Source organism: Strongylocentrotus purpuratus, unplaced genomic scaffold (assembly GCF_000002235.5).
Source record: "Strongylocentrotus purpuratus isolate Spur 01 unplaced genomic scaffold, Spur_5.0 spur5_scaffold_5, whole genome shotgun sequence".
Taxonomy (NCBI): Eukaryota; Metazoa; Echinodermata; class Echinoidea; order Camarodonta; family Strongylocentrotidae; genus Strongylocentrotus; species Strongylocentrotus purpuratus.
In genome coordinates, this window is record NW_022145611.1 from 502195 (window position 1) to 521603 (window position 19409).

At 39.2% G+C, this 19409-nt stretch overlaps 2 protein-coding genes across 6 annotated transcripts in view; both read right to left on the reverse strand.

The window, feature by feature from the left end:
• Positions 1-7524: 7524 nt before the first annotated feature.
• On the reverse strand, positions 7525-12272 carry LOC115929762 (myosin-11-like). The gene is made up of 5 exons (XM_030999737.1): positions 10790-12272; positions 10304-10474; positions 9325-9492; positions 8400-8579; positions 7525-8010 (listed from the first exon to the last, which is right to left on the reverse strand). Exons 1-5 carry the CDS (start codon positions 12251-12253, stop codon positions 7540-7542), a joined length of 2454 nt encoding a protein of 817 aa, XP_030855597.1. The 5' UTR covers positions 12254-12272; the 3' UTR covers positions 7525-7539.
• The window catches only part of LOC105437706 (nesprin-1), a 120259-nt gene continuing 113121 nt past the window's right edge, over positions 12272-19409 (reverse strand). For all 5 annotated transcript variants that reach the window (XM_030999734.1, XM_030999736.1, XM_030999735.1 and 2 more), the window contains one exon: positions 12272-18981. In XM_030999734.1, the coding sequence (XP_030855594.1) occupies positions 12292-18981 (6690 nt within the window). In that variant the 3' untranslated portion in view covers positions 12272-12291. The remainder of the gene's footprint in view (positions 18982-19409) is intronic.

Here is a 19409-nt window from a genome sequence, read left to right on the forward strand (position 1 = left end):
TTCCCAAATAAGCTCAAAATACTATTCACATTACATATTTCTATGAAAGTGTTCATGATACAATATGACTTAGATCATAACCTGAGAGGTATCAGTGAACAAACCGACATGTGACAAGCTCAGAATTTGTACAGTATTTGAGACTGAGAAAAGGCCTGATTCATGGTGTCTATCATCAATGCAACAAGCTTCCTGACCTGAGAAAACTATCTAGGTATGTTGGCATGTGTGACCTATTTATAACGCATTACATCAGGTATCTATTGGTTATATAACTTAATGTTAATGACTAAGTAGGTCAAATTTATAGGCCTCAGAAACATGTCTTCTTTAAAACCCAATCACAATGGAGACACTTTGAAGGAAGTGGCATTATTTCACATGGCAAACTATGACACCAATGAGTCAAATGAAGTAGAGTATGACATGTGAATAATATTATTTTTCTTTTCATGATTCATAACAAACTATGACATATGATTCTAGATGTGCATATAATTATGTCCCACACACATGGTTAAAATAGTACATTATTACTGGATACTACTCCTTATTGCAGTTCCAATATGTCAATTTCAATAAATTTTGTTTTTGTATTAACAAAATGGAAGGTAATTGCGATCAATGTTGTTACATCAATTTAAAAGCAGTCAATATTTTTCTTCAAAACAAATTTCTAAAGAGGGAAATAGTGATGTCATAGACTTAGGTTCCCATTATGCACTAAGACAGAGCTAAAACATGAAAGAATATGTATGTACCTGGTGCATTTATATCAAAACGTTTTAAATATCTATAAAAAACAGTATTTGGAAGGAAAGGAATATATATTTTTAAAACATGGAATATATGTGGAATAATTAAAACTTCTATGACATATGTTCTAGCGACAAATGCTACGCATTCAGTTTCTAACACTAACAAAGTTCATAACTTCAACCCTGGATCTATCAACTAATCCTACCCCTAAGGCTTAACCCAAAACTAAACCTAAAATGAAGTCTCATCCTACATCCCCAATGCAATAAAGCATGGATCAAATGTTGTTGGAGCATGTGTTGGATCATCCAATGCATACATACAGTATAACTTGGGAAAGGCAGGAGAATAAGACAATTTCTTTACCCCCAAAAAGGTAATTTCATTAATGTTTTTAAAAAATTCAATAAAAAGATGATGTCACAATGTGTGTATTGCATCTCTTCAAGGTGAAGCTCTACCCTCCTGATCCTAACATGCAAGATACAAACATAAGCAGCTTTGTAAAGATCTGTGACACCTGTTTCTAGGTGACAGGGATATCTAGAAGTTCTTGTGAAGTAGGATCAAACTAAATCTGTGTTGATATAACAGGAAGATGGATTAAATATTCAGCTGATGCTTGGTACTAGTCTACAAACTGAACTCTAGTTTTAAATATTTTAATCTAGATCACCCGATTGCTGCTATTTTGTATCATGTAAAATCTTGCTAAAAATGCATCTTATGGTTATTGGATGGGGTAAACAAAAATTCAAGCAACAATTTAACAATTATATTAAAGCAGCCTAATCTACCATGTATTTTAACAGTTGACACTAGTAAGGAAATAATAACAATTAGCCTATCACAGTAGATACATAATGACATCACATTCATAAATCAAACATAGAAATCATAGAGCTAATTTGATCTGCAGCTTTTTATAATTAATGTACATGTACATATTTCTAGTAACTCCATACATGATTCTCATCTAACTGACTTTTTCCGCCTTCAAGCCTTACTTTATCTACATTGAGAACTTCAATAGAAATGAAGCATGAATACAGGTCTTTGATGTTTAACCTCGGTTCAGTTTGATAAAAACCTATTATCAGTACCAATCTGCCACAAAGCTGTCACAAATCTACTCACAGCCAATCAAATGCAAATATTGAAGTAGCTCATTAAAATGGTTGTAATTTGTTACTGATAATAATTTCTATGAAACAGGGCCCAGATGTGTTCTGAATGCATTTCTTAATGCCAAAGGGTTTATCAAAGCTTACTGATACATGTATATGCCATTACCTATATTACATAACACACACAGGCCCACATAACACACTCACACCAATATTCAGATCAAACAGAGGAGAATATGTTAAAGTTGATATTCATTGAAAAGCACAAATATGGCAACTAATATATTAATGGAAAGCGGAAAAGCATCTAGATTACCATGATATTCACTAGATATCATATCAATATATTGAAATCCCTCTAAAACACAATTTAGAAACACCTCTCAGATTCTTAGAACACGGAAGTTGACGTATAGCGTCAGACGCTGTTTTTGTGACATAGTTATATGGACCCAGCTGGCGCGCCGTAAACAGTACAGCTACATACAACGCGTAAAACAACATCTTTTACCAATATATTCCGTCCAATTATACATGTTATTTTTTCACATTAACGTATGCAAAGAAACATGACACGAATATAGAATAACAAGAATAATGTTTTTTTTTGTTCGGATATCCCTCATCGGTTTTGTAAACCTGTTAAATTAGCGTTGAATTAGACCATAGTTTCGACGAAGTTGTTGATCTCGACAGGCGGACCTGGTCAATGGTGCATATACATATAAGCTCAAATGTGTAAATTAAAACGAACGAGTTGGAGTTACAGTGTACAAGCTGAATGAGTACCATTAAAAAAAACCTAACTTGAATCTAATTATACATACAAGAAATGGCATTTTCCTGCAAAATCTCGAGCCCTCAAGTCCGAAAGTGACCGGTTTGTTTACAGATCAGCAGAATTAGATTTCACGCACCAAAGCTATGAGTATAATGAGTATAGACCGCCGCACCGAAGTCTTTATCAACGCAGTGATTTACTGTGATTTCCAATACAGATATGTTGAAAATACTGTTATCTTACATGATTTTTAAATGAAGGATACAATTAATTCATAAGAAATATGAATAAAAAATAAATTAAAGTACGAGAATAAAAACTGAACTGAAGACTGCACTGCACTGATCTTCGCAGCGGCAGATATAGCCTTGCGGTGCCCCCTTTGCTGGCCAGTCTCGTCGCGTCAACTAGGCCTAGTTGGCCGGCCTTGTTATAAAGCTAAGCTAAGTCGTCAAGTGAATAATACGCATCAGCGCAGCTGAGCAGTATGTGAGGCTGAGCTGGCTGACGGTGGTATGCTCTGGTATGCTCTGGCAACAATCAGGCAATTATTCATATAGGCCTACCGATATATTATTATTGGTCATTCTTTTTTCATTTTGAGAGTGCTTTTTGTGACTGTGTCTGTGACGTGTAGGTATGCTTGAGTTCTGGCTCTAGCACGGCCGCGGCGGCATCACCAGCAGTAGCATCTGCATCTGCAGCATGACGAGCAGCCTCATTGAAATCTTCATCTATTTCACCTATTTCGCCCTGGTCATCGTCACTATTCATAAAACTATATGAGCTCATACTGTCCTCATCATCCTCCTCCTGAACACTGTCGACTTCAAAATCTAATTCTAAGTCAAGATCGGCCATAATCATAATATTGAGAGTACATTCGTAGAGCAAAGTAGAAGCACAGCGACGTATTTTGCACGCAAGCGATCAATAGTCTTTTGCGCTCGTTATCATAGTGGTCCATATAGTGATGTCACTCGATAACGTGACTCCGGGACCCCAACCAGGGGCGCTTACCGGTTCTGTTTGCCTCTTGGACGATGGAATTAGTCCAATATCGATCTAGACGTATAACCTTTACATTGATATGAGATTTAACCACATTGATAAGCAATGAATATCAAACTTTAACTGAGAACAAAATGGAAATTACGTCAACAATTAAGATAAGAGAACCTATAAATACAAATGATAAATACAAATGAAACAAAGAAAACTGAATATACAAGTTCCATAAAAACTGGGCCTTCAAAAGGATTAGGGTTAAATGTAGTTCTAGACGTCTAAGAATTCTTCCTTGATTAATACAATAAAGGTTATGAAAGAGATGGGAGCTCTTTCATGACGAAACCATGAAGTGTAAGGGGGAAATCATGGTGTAGAGGTCCATCTTTTCTTCTTTCAGACAAAGGTGTGTGTGTATTGGGTTTTTACAGACATGTATCAATCAGATATGATTATTTACGTCTGGGGACTGACCTTTAAACGTCACCATCCGAAAGACGTGACTCAGTTTTGGACCTGCGTCCTTGGCTGAATCAGTATGTAACTTCCACTGTTAGCTGGATTACAGGAGCACGCCACAACACCAACGCCCAATACCCCATTATAATAATAATAGTAATAATAATAGTAGTAGTAGTAGTATAAGTAGTAATTATAATAATGACAAGTCAATGCAAAGCATAGCATCCAGGTACAAATGGCCTATATTTAGCGATTTTTGCATATTTAATGAGCTGTGACCTTCGATGTACATACTCAACATAACTTTCATTTTAGAATGAAAACCACATTTTTGCATATATAATTAGCTATTTTGCATATTTAATGGGCTATGACCTTTGACCTTTGACCTGGGGGCCCCAGCACTGGCAGTGATTTTTGTGTCATCCTTATGTTTGAAGGAGGGACAAAGATTCCCTCTCCCCTCCCTGAAACAAAAGGATGACGTAGAGACAGCCAAAAAAATACACCGGGGCGGCAGGCGAGTTTGCCCCAGAAACACCATAAAAAGCCCTCGAAATAGGCCAAAAATTTGATTACGGGGGCGACATTAAAAAAAGAAATGATCTAAAATCCCCCCATAATGATTCTGAGCGGCCGCTCTCTACTAGCTTTGTATTCATTGTGTGCATTTTTTGGTCGGCGTGCACATGTGCGCTGAATCTCCGTGTAAAATTGTATACACAAATTCGGTCTAAAAAACTTGATCCATACCTTACGCCAAAACACATTTTGTTTTGATACATCATATTAGCTGAACATAGACCATTTGCTAAACATCGCGAAACTGCAATCAATTTCTTTCATGATTGCCACAATTTTATATAGTTTATAGGTATGAAATCAAAGCTTATTTTGTGATTATTCTGGCCATGTTTACTGAACTTAGATAATCATTTTTTAAAGTAAAGTTTGCACAAGAAAATCAGAGAAAATCATTGTGACATGACAGTTCAGGTGCAAGCTGCCGTGAGTCCACACACGTACAATACAGTGCAGTGCTACTGCAGCTGCTGTCGGAACTGTCACTGTGTGAGCTAGAGTCAAAGAGACTTGACAACACTTTGAAATTGCTATCTGTTTGCATCATTACTGCCGCGATTTCAATATAGTTTCTAAATAGAGGTATGAAACCTGAGTATAGTTCATAGTGTATAGTTGTATACTGAATTTCGATAATCATTTTTTAGAGTAAAGTATTCACAAGAAAATCAGACAGTCGTTTAAAAACATAGACATTAGTAACACCTTTACTAATATGTTACAGTTCTTGCATCAAATAAATGCATTAAAACTTAGTTATTTAACTTGATAAATGCTTTCTTTTTGAATGGGTAATTATGAAGCAAGAAGCCTGAAACCTTAATCAAAGATAAATATATAAGTAAGTCTACTACAAAACTCAACAAACTGTATCCTTTTACGAATGAATGAAAAAGTAGCCCCAGAAATAAGAGCCCCCGAAAGTCGAATATGGAGCCCCCAAAAATGTCCAAAAAATTGTTAATGGAGAAAACAAAATGAATGTTTTTTTGTCCCTGGGTAGAGATCGCCACTAGTGGCTCGGACTATTGTTAATACTAGAAGTAGCATCACCAAAACAATACGTGTGCATCTCTATAGAAAATTTGTAGGAAATCTGTCAAGAAATGTGACATGCAGAGGGACACAAGATTTCCCCTAAAATACGACCTTTAATCCCATAAAAGATAGAACACTGGGGGGGGGGGGGGGCAGCATCACCAAATCTGTAGAGGTCTAGAGTAAACTATGATGGACCTCCATACAAAATCTGTAAGAAATCTGTCAAGTAATGTAACAGTTACAGCGCATAAAAGACATATGACCTTTGACCCTCTAAAGCACGGAACAATGAGGGCAGCATCGCCTTAAAGTGTAGATGTGTAGATTGTACCAAGATACATCTCCATATAATCTTTGAAAGAAATCCGTCATGAAATATGACCAGCAGAGCGCACACTAGACACCCACCAAAATATGACCTTTGACCCTATAACAGACGAACACAGGTCACCAAACACTAAAGATGTGTAAATTTTACCAACATACACTTCCAAACAAAATTTGAAAGAAATCTGTCAAGAAATGTTGCAATTAGAATGCACATTAGAATGTACACAAGACATCTACCAATATAGAAAATGGAACACTGGGGGCAGCATCACCAAAAATTGTAGGTGTGTATATTAAATCAAAATACACCTCCACACAAAATTTGAAAGAAATCCTTTTAAGGAATGTGGCAGAGCACACACAAGAATATGACACACCGGATGCGGGGGCGTAACGCTGTTGAATCCAAAGTATCCTTCGGCATACTGTCGGGGGATACATTAATACTAACTACTGGTAGATGGAATTTTGACTGCGCACAGTCGAAAATGATGCCTCTGTCAAAGAGCAATTTTACAAACCAAAACAGAAGCAATTTTTCAAATTCAAGTTTAATTGTAATTCCCTATCAGGTTCTCAAATTTCTCATATACATGTTTGACCCTTAGACCTTTGACCTCATGACCCTAAAATCTAATCAGTTCATGGCTTTGCAAGATATACATGTCTTTAGTTTGATTGTTATCCATCCGTCAGTTCTAATTAGAATGCATTCACAAGCTATTTTTGCATGCATAATCAGCCTCATGACCCCAAAATCTACTCAGTTCATTGGCTCTGCAAGATACATACATGTCTTGAGTTTGCTGGTAATCCGCCCATCGGTTCTAATGATAATGCGATCACAAGCTATTTTTGCATACATAATGAGCCCCATGTCCTTTGACCTTGACCTCATGACCTCAAAATCTAAGTTCATTGGCTCAGCAAGAGATATACATGTCCTGAGTTTGATGGTAATCTCACTATGAATATGACCGACAAAGAAAGAGGACAAAATATACAGTTCCTCAGGTAGACAAAGGAACATCCCTTCACTGCTATTATGTAAAAATGTGTAGAACAGGTGTCACATGCATATTCACCTGTTCTACAAATTTTTTCATAATAGCAGTGAAAGGGTGTTCCTTTGTCTACCTGAGGAACTGTATATTTTGTCCTCTTTCTTTGTCCGTCATATTCATCGTGTCTGTCCATCTGTTCTAATGATAATGTGATCACAAGCTATGTTTGCATACATAATGAGCCCTGTGACCTTTGACCTCGTAACCCCAAAAACTAATCGATTCATTGGCTCTGCAAAATACATACATGACCTAGGTATGGCAGGAATCCATCAATCAGTTCTTGAGATAACGCCATCACGAGAACGGGACGTAAGGACAACCCGAAAACACAATGCCTCCGGCTACTTCGTAACAGAGGCATAAAAATGAGATATCTATGTGTTCAAAGATACAGAGATGTGAAGTGCACTACACTAATGTCATTTTGCCATGCTGGATTTATAAGGTGGATTACGGCTTCAATGGAGTGCATGGCTTCACTAACCTGTTGTAGTTCTGCCTGCTGCTGTAGCATCTCAGCTCCAACTTCCACAGGAGGCAACTTGCTAGTCACTGCTCCACCTGAGGCTGACATCATTCCTCTTTGCTGCTCCAACCACTCCTGGAGCTTGGCCACATCACTCTGGTACTCTTGGGCCAGCCGCTCTGTATTCAGCAGCATCCTATGGTGCTCCCTTTGGTCTGCAAGGTTTCTCTTACAGGCATCCATGCGGTTATGTAGATACCGTACAGTGGTTTCAAGATGCTCCGCTAGGACAGGTGTCTGGCAGGTGGTGGCATCCAAGGTCTGCTCAATGCTCTCCTCAATGTCATTCAGCTTCTGTAGCTTGCGACTCAACTCAAGCTGATGGTTCTGGAAATGGGAAAAGATGGAAACACTCACCATACTTAAAACAGAATGTCAAGAAAAATTGAATACCGGTACTATGGAACATCATTTCAAAGATCACAGCGACAACATACCCTTTATAACAAGTTGGTTTTGTTGATCCCAGTTATTTGTTTTCTATCGTCTTTAGCCCTAACATGTAAATATTTCAATCTAACATGGTAATTTCCTTGGTCCGTAGGAATTATTATAAAAGGTTCAAGTGTATCACAGTATGATTACATGTCTCAGTCTGAAAGGACAAAAAGGCAAAAGTGAGTTCTATGATGAATGAACTTTGGTGAAATACTTTAGATTGAATTTCTGATAAAATGACAAAGATATTTAAAAAAAAGGAAACTGTCATATCTTACATGATTTTGAAGGAGTTGTTCCTGAATGTCTGAAGCACTCAATTCCTCGTCACCACTCTCTTTATTTTCATCTGGTTCAAGCTGTTTGATGAAGTCAGTCAACCAGTCATCTAGATGCTGAAGTTCTTGCTGATTGACCTCTAGTCTTACCTTAACACGCATTCCATCTTCTTTCTCTTTCTAAAATAGAAACAACATGGAAAAGAAGAGTGGAACATTTAAAATAGATCATTGTGACAGATTCAAAATATAAAGAGACAATTGTCCTTACCAAATTGAGAATTTTTTTTTTTAACTCCGCATTGACAAATTCAAGAAAACAGTGAATATAAAACAACAGTAACAGTCACATGGATGCCGGGAAAGAAAAAAGGTTAACTATATAACTATAACCAGAAGATTTTCTCTTCCAATCCATGTGACTTTACATAACTTGTCATGAACTCAGCCATTAGTTTCCATATTTTGTTCAATCTTAGCATTTTGTTAATTCTTGTTCACTCTGATGATAGCACAACGAATAGCTAAACTATGTCAATTCCAATCCACTTCTTTGATACAAACCCTGTCTAGATGCACTTAGTTGACCCATGTAGCAGGTAGATTGACTGTTGTATGTTGATACTACCCTCCAAACATTTCATAGAAAACTATCACAAATACTGTTTGTCCATCGTTTTATGGATTGCTAGATGTCAACGAATTTAATTCTGTTTAAATCATCATAATTCAGTAACTCAATGAAATACTTTAACTTCCTACTAAGAAATTGCTTTCTCATTTCAACTTATGACAAAATTTATTCTATTTATTTTCTTACACAATTACAATGTCGACATTATGGATTGACACTTGGCCTTTCATAAATCAGTAGACTAAGTTAGGCTGCTTTGAAGAATGTTGACTTCAATCTATTACTTCATACCTGTAACTTTTGGAGAAGCTCATTAGCATCACTCTTGATCTTATCAACTCTATCTCTGAGATCATCTATAGTCTCCCTGAGTATGTCTTGGGGTATGTGTAGCTTGGTGGCTTTCTCTTCTACCATGCTCACATTCTCATCTAAATTACTGCACTCACTCATCAGATTCTACAATCAAAACATAACATTACAAACTTCATGGATGAGAACTCCAGCCTGTATACGATCTAGTGCCCTCAATTGAGTTAAGAAATCAGAACTTAATTATCTAGTACATGGTAAGCATGATAAGGGATCTACAAATCTGCAATACAGCAATGAATCAGAAAGGTTGGAATAAAATTTGTATGCATAAAAGTACAGAACGTGTTATAATCTACGTCAGCATTCAAGATTAATATTCAGATTAAGATTCAGATCTATTTTCCTTGTCCATGTTAAAGCATTGGGCTGTCAAATTAATGTTAATTCCTTTTTCTATATCTCAGTGTGCTATTATATTGGCAAGCACCAAGATCAGTTTTGAAGAACTACTTGTCAATTGAGAGTAGTGTCAACTCATATTCTTTGACACAGATCTAATCCACTGCCAATGGAAAGTGGGTGGCTCTTGTATTCAGCCCAGGAGAATGAGAGAATTTAGTAGTTGATGGGTTAATGCGCTCCATGCTCTGGGGGGGGGGGGGGTTCAAAAAGACTAAGATCAACTTAAAGTTGGACTTTATATGACAGGCCATTCATGCCACTGTTTGCTTTCACCATTTACTGGCATTTATGTTTCAAGGGACGTACAAATCATGGTCACAAATCTAGAGAATTCACATTTTTTGATAATTCATTATTAAAGTAAAAAATGTTATCTGAAGATCATAATGGTGAGAGCAAACAGTGGCATGAACGGCCTGCCATAGTTAACTTCAACTTAAAGTCGATCTTAGTCTTTGTAAAACACTCCCCTAGGCAGATGAAATATTCCCACCTTGAGTTCTTGAATGTGTTCATCAAGGTTACGAGCCTCCATTGGAGTGTGTTTGATCTCTTTGAGTTGAGCCTCTGTGTTAGCAAGCCTGATGTTGATCTGAGACAGAGCATTCCGGTAATCTTCCTGCTTGGCTAAAGCATCTTTTAGAAGACGTTCCTTCTCCTCCATCTAAAAAAAAATACATGAAAATTAAATTACTTGTATTGACGTCATATCGTATCCAAATTTGATAGCAAAATATTTCAACACCTTCAAAATGTTAATACTTGTCAAAATTGTAAGAAAAAAACATATGTTCACTTACATCTGTGTTAACTAAAAACTTATGAAAACAAAAACAAACTGTTATGTTTTAAGGCAGCTTTTAAGAATATCTCAGAGAAATCACATGTTACCTATACATAATTTTACAAGCTTAAACTTAATCAGAACTAAACGTAATGTGTGAAAATTATGATAGTTACACACTTTAAATGACTGTACCTTATGCTTTAGAGCATCCCATGAGCGATTGAGTTGGTCTATCTTCTGTCCTTTACCATCTACTGTAGAAGGATCGTTCCAGTCTTCCTTCCAGTCTTCATGGCGTATCACAGGAAGTGGCATGTTCCTTGACAACGTCTGCTTTGGTTTCTCATCTACAGCTTCCACTGCTTCAGCTTGTTTTGAATGTTGGTCTTTTTTTACTTCTACAGGACTATGACTAGTGGCTCTGCTGGCATGGTCTAGTGGCGAAGACTCAGGACTAGGTCGAGTATGAAGTTGTCCTGTTTCTACAGCTCTGACATTTAGCTGTGTTGAAACTAATGATTCAGCACCCTGAAGTTTGTCTTTTTCTATCAAACTTGGTGACTGTTCAGTGGGCGATGAATCCTTCTGCAAAACAACCTTAGGTTGGATCTGCAGTGTTTGTTCAAGGAGATCAGCAGCTGACACAACTGGTTCATATTCAGTAGATTGGTCTTGCACTGGGGTTTGGTTGTCAGTTTCTTTTTTATGTGGTATTGGAGCTGCTTCGTGATTCTGTTGCCATGGTACTGGTGAACCATTAGGAGTATAAAAGTCAGATGACGTGGAATCACTATGATAGTGCTCTTCCTCACCATCCCTCACCCTTGGCATGGACTTCAGTGGCACTTCACCGTATTCTGTAGGATGTCTTGTGTCTGAGTTGGAATGTAGAGGAAGAGAATCTACAGAACTATCATCTGAATCAATAGGATACTTCAATGCATTATCAGTAACAGTCATGCTGCTTGGTCTAGAGTAAAAACCTGCATCCCTGGTAGGTAGTGATTGAGACTGTCCTAGTTCATCAGGGATCCGGTATGCTGGCAGTGCAATCATGGATTCCCCAGTTTGCATATCTTGTATCATCAAGGGATCCTCTTTAGGATCATCTGTGAAACCTACTAGACTCAGCAGGTCATCTGACACTGTTGCTGGAATAGCAGCTAGGTCTTGACCTGACTTGGGATCTCTGATGATAAAAGGAGCAACATCTCTTATTTGCTGAGTGCCTGTTATAACTGGTAATCGCTTTAATTCTGTATCCTCTACAATAACATAGTCTGGCGATGATGTATGGAGACTTGAACTTCCAGCACCAGGAATTGCACCAGCCAATCCTTTTCCACTGATGGCAGCTCCGTTATGCTCTTTTAGCTCTGATAAAGGAGTTAAAACATATGCAGCACCTCTGTCCGTAAGTATTTGCTCTACTGGTGGCACTGAAAGAGGGGCTCCTGTGACATCCATTGCAGTATCTTGTTCTGATTCTATTGTGCAAGGCTTCTCGTTATCCTTCTCCATCCAGCCAAGTAAAAAGGGTGTATCTATGGCAGCACCAGAAGTAGCAGTTGATTCATCACTTTGAATTATGGGTTCTGGTTTATCACTCTCAAAAACATCATCTTCAGAGTGAGGGGAGTCATCTTCTTGCTTCATGCTTTGCTTATCCTTTTCTGGAATACTACTCTCATTGATTACCATTGAAGTATGACCAGGAGCTTTATCATAATCATACGGTTGTTTCTTCCCCAAAGACTGCTTGTCAACTGTAGATTGGGTATTGGAAGGCTGAGTCTCAGCGGTGCTTCAGTTGGTTTCAATCTGGTTTCACTCACAAGTTCTTCAACTTGTGGTACACCTGCTGTAATTCCTATGGATGCACAGCCAGTTGAAGGATCAAAAACCTTCACTGCAGGGATATCTTGTGAGTTAAGGGCATACAGAGATGGAATTTCATTGAGATCTTTGAGGCTTTCTGCAGGTAGAGCCCTGAAAGTTTGTCCCGTGCTGGGGTTCCTGACAATGCATGGCTCATCTTGTGAAAATGGCTGTGAACCGATAACTGAGGGCTTGTTGGCTGGATTTGAAGATGTTGCTAAAATGTACTCATCTAGAAAGGTAGATCCTCCACCTCCATCTCCCCCACTTCCAAAGTTATCTTCTGGTACAAGGATATAGGCTGGCCCTATATCAGTGACTAGTTGATACTTGACTATCTCTGGACTAGCCTTTGTCTTTGATGCGTGAGGAATTACTGGTTTCTCTTTTCCATCTGCATTGGTGCTTGTGATTGGTGCTCTTAATGATGAGTCTGGGAAATGAATCTGAACAGGCTTACTTGTATCATCTACAAAGACACTCGGTTGATTGTGTAAAACATCTAGGCTATGAACCGGCTTTGCTTTGAATATTTTCTTAGAGACTGGGTCCTCAACTAAGAAACTATCCTCCTTTGGAGATGGCTTGGATCCCACAACCACAGGAAGAATGTTCAGAGCTTCAGAATCTGCTCTAACACAAGGTAGATCATCAGCAATGCCATCTATGCTCCTCTTGGATTGACTCCAGTCACCTGTTGTATTGAAATCATCTTTAGGATGCACTTTACTTTGTTCAGACAACTCAACTGGTATCAAGGTGTATGCAGGTCCAAGTGATGTCAAAATCTGGTTGGAAACAGGCTTTCCAACTTCTTCTTCATCTTTAGCTAAATCTTCTGCACCCAAGTTATGATGTTCAGGTGACAGTTCCTCAATGATATTTGATGCACCAAAAGAAGGCTGTGTCCCATCATCTGATGCAGAAGTCACTTCGACATGAGACAGTGAAAACAAGGGACACCCTGCCAAATTAAGATCAGATTCCCTTCCTTCATGTTGAGCTTCATCAATGTTTTCCCCACTCTGTATTTCGTCACCTGCATCATCACTTCTTTTGGTGGGTTCAGTCACATCTTGTGTAGGAGTCTGTTGTACTTGAGTCACTGGCTTTGTTATTGATACATAAGAGGTCACATTTGAATCTCCCTGAGAGGAAGGACTCTCTTCTGGTAAAGGTGGACAATATAGAGCCTTTGGCACTGCTACTCCAGACTGCTTCGTTGCAGGATTATAGACAGTCATTAGTGGATTACCATCAACACTACCAACCACAGCAAGCACACCACTGAGGTCATTGACATCGGTCATAGGTTCACAAATCATAACTTGACCTGATTCAGGATCTTTCACATGCAATGGTTGAATGTGGATATCCAGTTTCTGTTCGCCAGTCAAAACAGGGGGATCATCTGATTGGTCTTGACTGGCAAGGACAAAGTCTACATCTGGATCATCATCACCTGCTGTTGGACCACCACTTCCAATGAAAGGTCTCAGTGTGTATGCTGGTCCATGATCAGTGACAACCTGGTGAGTGATGGGTTCTGTCATAACTGGAGTTACTTGATTGCTTGGTTTAACCTTGCTGTACTCACAATCAGCAACTGGAACAGTCATTGATTTCAAAGTTATAGCACTTGGAATATCATCAAAGAATTGTTCTCTTTGCGGTTCTGTAAAAGACCCAGAATCAGATAGGTAAGTGCTTTCAAAATGTGGCTGTTTGGAAAATTCAGTTGGTTGAGGTGTTGCTGGAAAGGCAACTATTTCTGTACTTGTTTTAGGATGGAATATTACCATTGGTTTGGACAGATCTGCTGTCTCTGGCAGGTAAAGTGTGGGCTTGCTCATCAGGTCATTAACATTAGTAGCAGGTTCTGCAACAAATTTCTGCCCTGAAAGTTGATCAAGGATCTCTATTGGTTTGATTTCAGTTGAAGATGCTGATCCTGTCACAATTGCGGCATTGGCTGGTCTTGCTTCATCGACGATCTTGAACTCTGCATTGTCCTGTTCAGGTTTCTTCCCAACAGGTGTGACATCTTGCAGGGTTGACACTTCTTCAGTCAGTGGTTGCAGTATGTAAGCAGGTCCTTTATTTGTAATAAGCTGCAGAACTGGTTTATCTTGATCTAGCTGGGGTGATTTTGTAGTGACTTCAACATGTGGTACACTTGCTGGAATTCCTATGGATGCACAGCCAGTTGAAGGATCAAAAACCTGCACTGCAGGAATATCTTGTGAGTTAAGGGCATACAGAGATGGATTTTCATTGAGATCTTTGAGGCTTTCTGCAGGTAGAGCCCTGAAAGTTTGTCCCGTGCTGGGGTTCCTGACAATGCATGGCTCATCTTGTGAAAATGGCTGTGAACCGATAACTGAGGGCTTGTTGGCTGGATTTGAAGATGTTGCTAAAATGTACTCATCTAGAAAGGTAGATCCTCCACCTCCATCTCCCCCACTTCCAAAGTTATCTTCTGGTACAAGGATATAGGCTGGCCCTATATCAGTGACTAGTTGATGCTTGACTTCCTCTAGACTAGCATGTGTCTTTGATGCATGAGGCACTAGAATTTCACTTTCCTCATCAGCATTATTGTCCTCAGTAGACAGGCTGTCCCTCCCTTTCATTGCCATGGAACTGTGAATTCCTGTTAGATGAGGTGTGTTGTCTCCTATTTGGGGTACACTTGCATAACCTTTTCCTACCTGTTTAGATAGAAGTGACCTTTCTAATGGAGTTTTAGATAGTATCTGGAAAATATCTGAGAGAGGATTCTCTTTTCGATCTGTATTGTTGCTTGTGATTGGTGCTCTTAATGATGAGTCTGGGAAATGAATCTGAACAGGCTTACTTGTATCATCTACAAAGACACTCGGTTGATTGTGTAAAACATCTAGGCTATGAACCGGCTTTGCTTTGAATATTTTCTTAGAGACTGGGTCCTCAACTAAGAAACTATCCTCCTTTGGAGATGGCTTGGATCCCACAACCACAGGAAGAATGTTCAGAGCTTCAGAATCTGCTCTAACACAAGGTAGATCATCAGCAATGCCATCTATGCTCCTCTTGGATTGACTCCAGTCACCTGTTGTATTGAAATCATCTTTAGGATGCACTTTACTTTGTTCAGACAACTCAACTGGTATCAAGGTGTATGCAGGTCCAAGTGATGTCAAAATCTGGTTGGAAACAGGCTTTCCAACTTCTTCTTCATCTTTAGCTAAATCTTCTGCACCCAAGTTATGATGTTCAGGTGACAGTTCCTCAATGATATTTGATGCACCAAAAGAAGGCTGTGTCCCATCATCTGATGCAGAAGTCACTTCGACATGAGACAGTGAAAACAAGGGACACCCTGCCAAATTAAGATCAGATTCCCTTCCTTCATGTTGAGCTTCATCAATGTTTTCCCCACTCTGTATTTCGTCACCTGCATCATCACTTCTTTTGGTGGGTTCAGTCACATCTTGTGTAGGAGTCTGTTGTACTTGAGTCACTGGCTTTGTTATTGATACATAAGAGGTCACATTTGAATCTCCCTGAGAGGAAGGACTCTCTACTGGTAAAGGTGGACAATATAGAGCCTTTGGCACTGCTACTCCAGACTGCTTCGTTGCAGGATTATAGACAGTCATTAGTGGATTACCATCAACACTACCAACCACAGCAAGCACACCACTGAGGTCATTGACATCGGTCATAGGTTCACAAATCATAACTTGACCTGATTCAGGATCTTTCACATGCAATGGTTGAATGTGGATATCCAGCTTCTGTTCGCCAGTCAAAACAGGGGGATCATCTGATTGGTCTTGACTGGCAAGGACAAAGTCTACATCTGGATCATCATTACCTGCTGTTGGACCACCACTTCCAATGAAAGGTCTCAGTGTGTATGCTGGTCCATGATCAGTGACAACCTGGTGAGTGATGGGTTCTGTCATAACTGGAGTTACTTGATTGCTTGGTTTAACCTTGCTGTACTCACAATCAGCAACTGGAACAGTCATTGATTTCAAAGTGATAAAACTTGGAATATGTTCTCTTTGTGGTTCTGTAAAAGACCCAGAATCAGAAAGGTAAGTGCTATCATAATGTGGCTGTTTGGAAAATTCAGTTGGTTGAGGTGTTGCTGGAAAGGCAACTATTTCTGTACTTGTTTTAGGATGGAATATTACCATTGGCTTGGACAGATCTGCTGTCTCTGGCAGGTAAAGTGTGGGCTTGCTCATTAGGTCATTAACATTAGTAGCAGGTTCTGCAACAAATTTCTGCCCTGAAAGTTGATCAAGGATCTCTATTGGTTTGTGTCTAGTTGAACTTCTTGATCCTGTCACAACAGCAGCATTAGCCGGTCTTGCTTCATCAACGATCTTGAACTCTGCATTGTCCTGTTCAGGTTTCTTCCCAACAGGTGAGACATCTTGCACGGGTGATGCTTCTTCAGACAGTGGTTGCAGGACATATGCTAGTCCTTTATTTGTCATAAGCTGAAGAGCTTGCCTATCTTCATCTAACTTGGATGATTTTGAAGTGTTCTCGTCACAGTGAACAGACTCTATAGCATCAGCCACATAAGATTTCAAGAGCTGAGGATCAATAATCTCCAAGGTTTTTGACCGTGGGTCAGACTGTACATATGCAGTGACTTTGCTTTTCAAATCATCAGGATCCACTACAGGAACAATTTTTAAGATCTTGTCTGTTGATGGGTCCTTGATTAGGATAGGAACTTGATCCCAGGGCACAGGAGCATTACCAACCACTTCAGGAACACCATCAAAATGAGTCATCTTTGAGACAGTGTATTGTTGTGGTACAGTCTCTTTTGAATCATCACCATAGGACAGAGTATCTATTCCATGATTTGAAGCTGTTGAATCAGAGTCAACAGGCCTCAGTTCATATGCAGGTCCTTTGGTGGTTACTACCTGGTGAAGATCAGTATTTGGCTTCTCGCTTTCTTCTGCCATTCCTAATTTTGATTTGAACACATCCGTATTTGAGGGCTGTGGCTGCTCACCAGCATATTTCTGACTGCCTTGTATGCCTATGATAGGTTCTTTTTTAGATTCCTCATGTTGCCCGATGTTCAGATTATCGGGAAGCATTGGCAAAGGGCTATTATCTGCTTGAGCTTTAGGAGGTAAGTCTGTATCAAGTCCTTTAGCACCATCTACATGATCAAGTCTTTTGACACTTTGTACATCATTGAGTCCTTTCAGACTTGGGAAATTACCCTGCTTAGCACTAAGAATGTAAACTTGTCCTTTGGCACTATCGATATTGTCAAATTCTTGAGCACTATCCAGATCACCTTCCTCTTTCACACTCTGAACATCAGCTTGTCCATTGTCACCATCGATATCATCAAGACCTTTGTCACTGTCAGTATCATTAAGCCCAGAGAAAGGTAAACTCCTCATTAAATCAGGAGCCATCTCCACAGGTTTGACCCTTGATTCAAAAACAACTTCTTCTACCCGAACCCTATGTAGACTCTCATCACTCAAAGGTATTGCCACAACAGCAACTTTGTTTTCAGGATCTAGTATTTCCAATTCCTTTGTTTCAGGGTCTACCATGTAGGCTGTTACATTGTTTTCCAAATCGTTCACATTGCCTGTTGGTACAGCCTCCATAGTCTTGCCAGTTTTTGGATCAATGACGGCAAATGGTACAATTCTTTCTACAATGGGCACCCTCCGAACAACAACAGGAGAAAGGTATGGTGTAGGTTGCTTGATGACATATTGGGTTTGATGATCCCCTCCACCTGGTGCATCCCCATCCTTTCCAGGTTGTCCAATGATGGAACTGGAGCCTGCTGGGCGAAGGACATATGCAGGTCCCCTGTCAGTGATAATTTGATATGGTACATCACTGTAAGGATCAGGTAACACTTTGGATAATTGAGCAGCACTTTTAGAATTCAGGGTATCCAAAGGTTTTTCAACAGAACCTGGTCTGGGTGTGGATGTGGCAAGAATTTTAGGTGACTGGTCAGGTTCACTATCATCAAAACATCTCTTGGTAGATTGAGTAGGAAATTTTGACATATCTTCATTTGAGTCCATCTCTTTGCCTTCTACTCCTGATATGGAAGGAAGTGCTAGTGAACTGTCAACATCGTCTCTGTGACATTCATCACCTACACCTGCCACTGAGGGGTCATCAGCAAACAGAACCTTTTTCTGTGGAGGCTGATCTTCAGTGACATCACTTTCACCAAGAGGTCTCTTTGATTCCAGTAATGAAGTCTGCATAGGTTCTGGAGAAAATGATCTCCATGGAGTCCTTATGGGTGAACCCCTCCTAACCAAGCGAGCACCTACACCAAACTCTGGAGTAGCAACCATAGGGGGACCAAGAGGAGTGAGGGCGGCAAGATATGTCTGCCTGAAGTCTGTCCTTCTAGTTGCTTCCTCCTGGAGTTCTTGAGTCTTGTTGTTAATTTCCTGAATCTCATTTTCATATCCTTGAATTTCGACTGCAAGCACCTGAAGTGAAAAATAATATAAATAGGTATGATATATCTGCTGCAAAATTACCCCAAAAGATGTTCCTGTTCTACAATTCAGTTTCAACATTCTCAAAGGAAGACATATTTCATTTACAATATCAACTTCTTAACCAACAGCTGGAAGAGAGCTCCACAATGGTTAACCTATAGGTAGGCTCAAAAAGAAATTTTGAAATATAGTACATGTTAAGCAATCATTCTCTCAATGCTTTCAACATCTGGGACTGAAGCTCGCACTAAGTTTGAATGAGTCATACACTGTAAGTATCAATCTTAAATGTACAGTAACATAAAGTATACTACTTCATTGTGTACATCAAACCAAAATATGAACTTTAAACAAGATTGTGATGTAAAAGTAGTAATTTTTTCAGATGGCTATGAATGAAGGAAATACAATGGAAC

What these genes read in the sequence shown, in the direction of transcription:
- LOC115929762 (XM_030999737.1), bottom strand. Translation starts at nt 12,253, where the DNA reads ATGAAGCAAGAAGATGACTCCCCTCACTCTGAAGATGATGTTTTTGAG. An exon ending in AGCTTCTCCAAAAGTTACAG is followed by an intron (nt 8,580 to 9,324) that starts GTATGAAGTAAT and finishes TTTCTATTTTAG; the next exon opens with AAAGAGAAAGAAGATGGAAT. An exon ending in AACAACTCCTTCAAAATCAT is followed by an intron (nt 8,011 to 8,399) that starts GTAAGATATGAC and finishes TCCCATTTCCAG; the next exon opens with AACCATCAGCTTGAGTTGAG.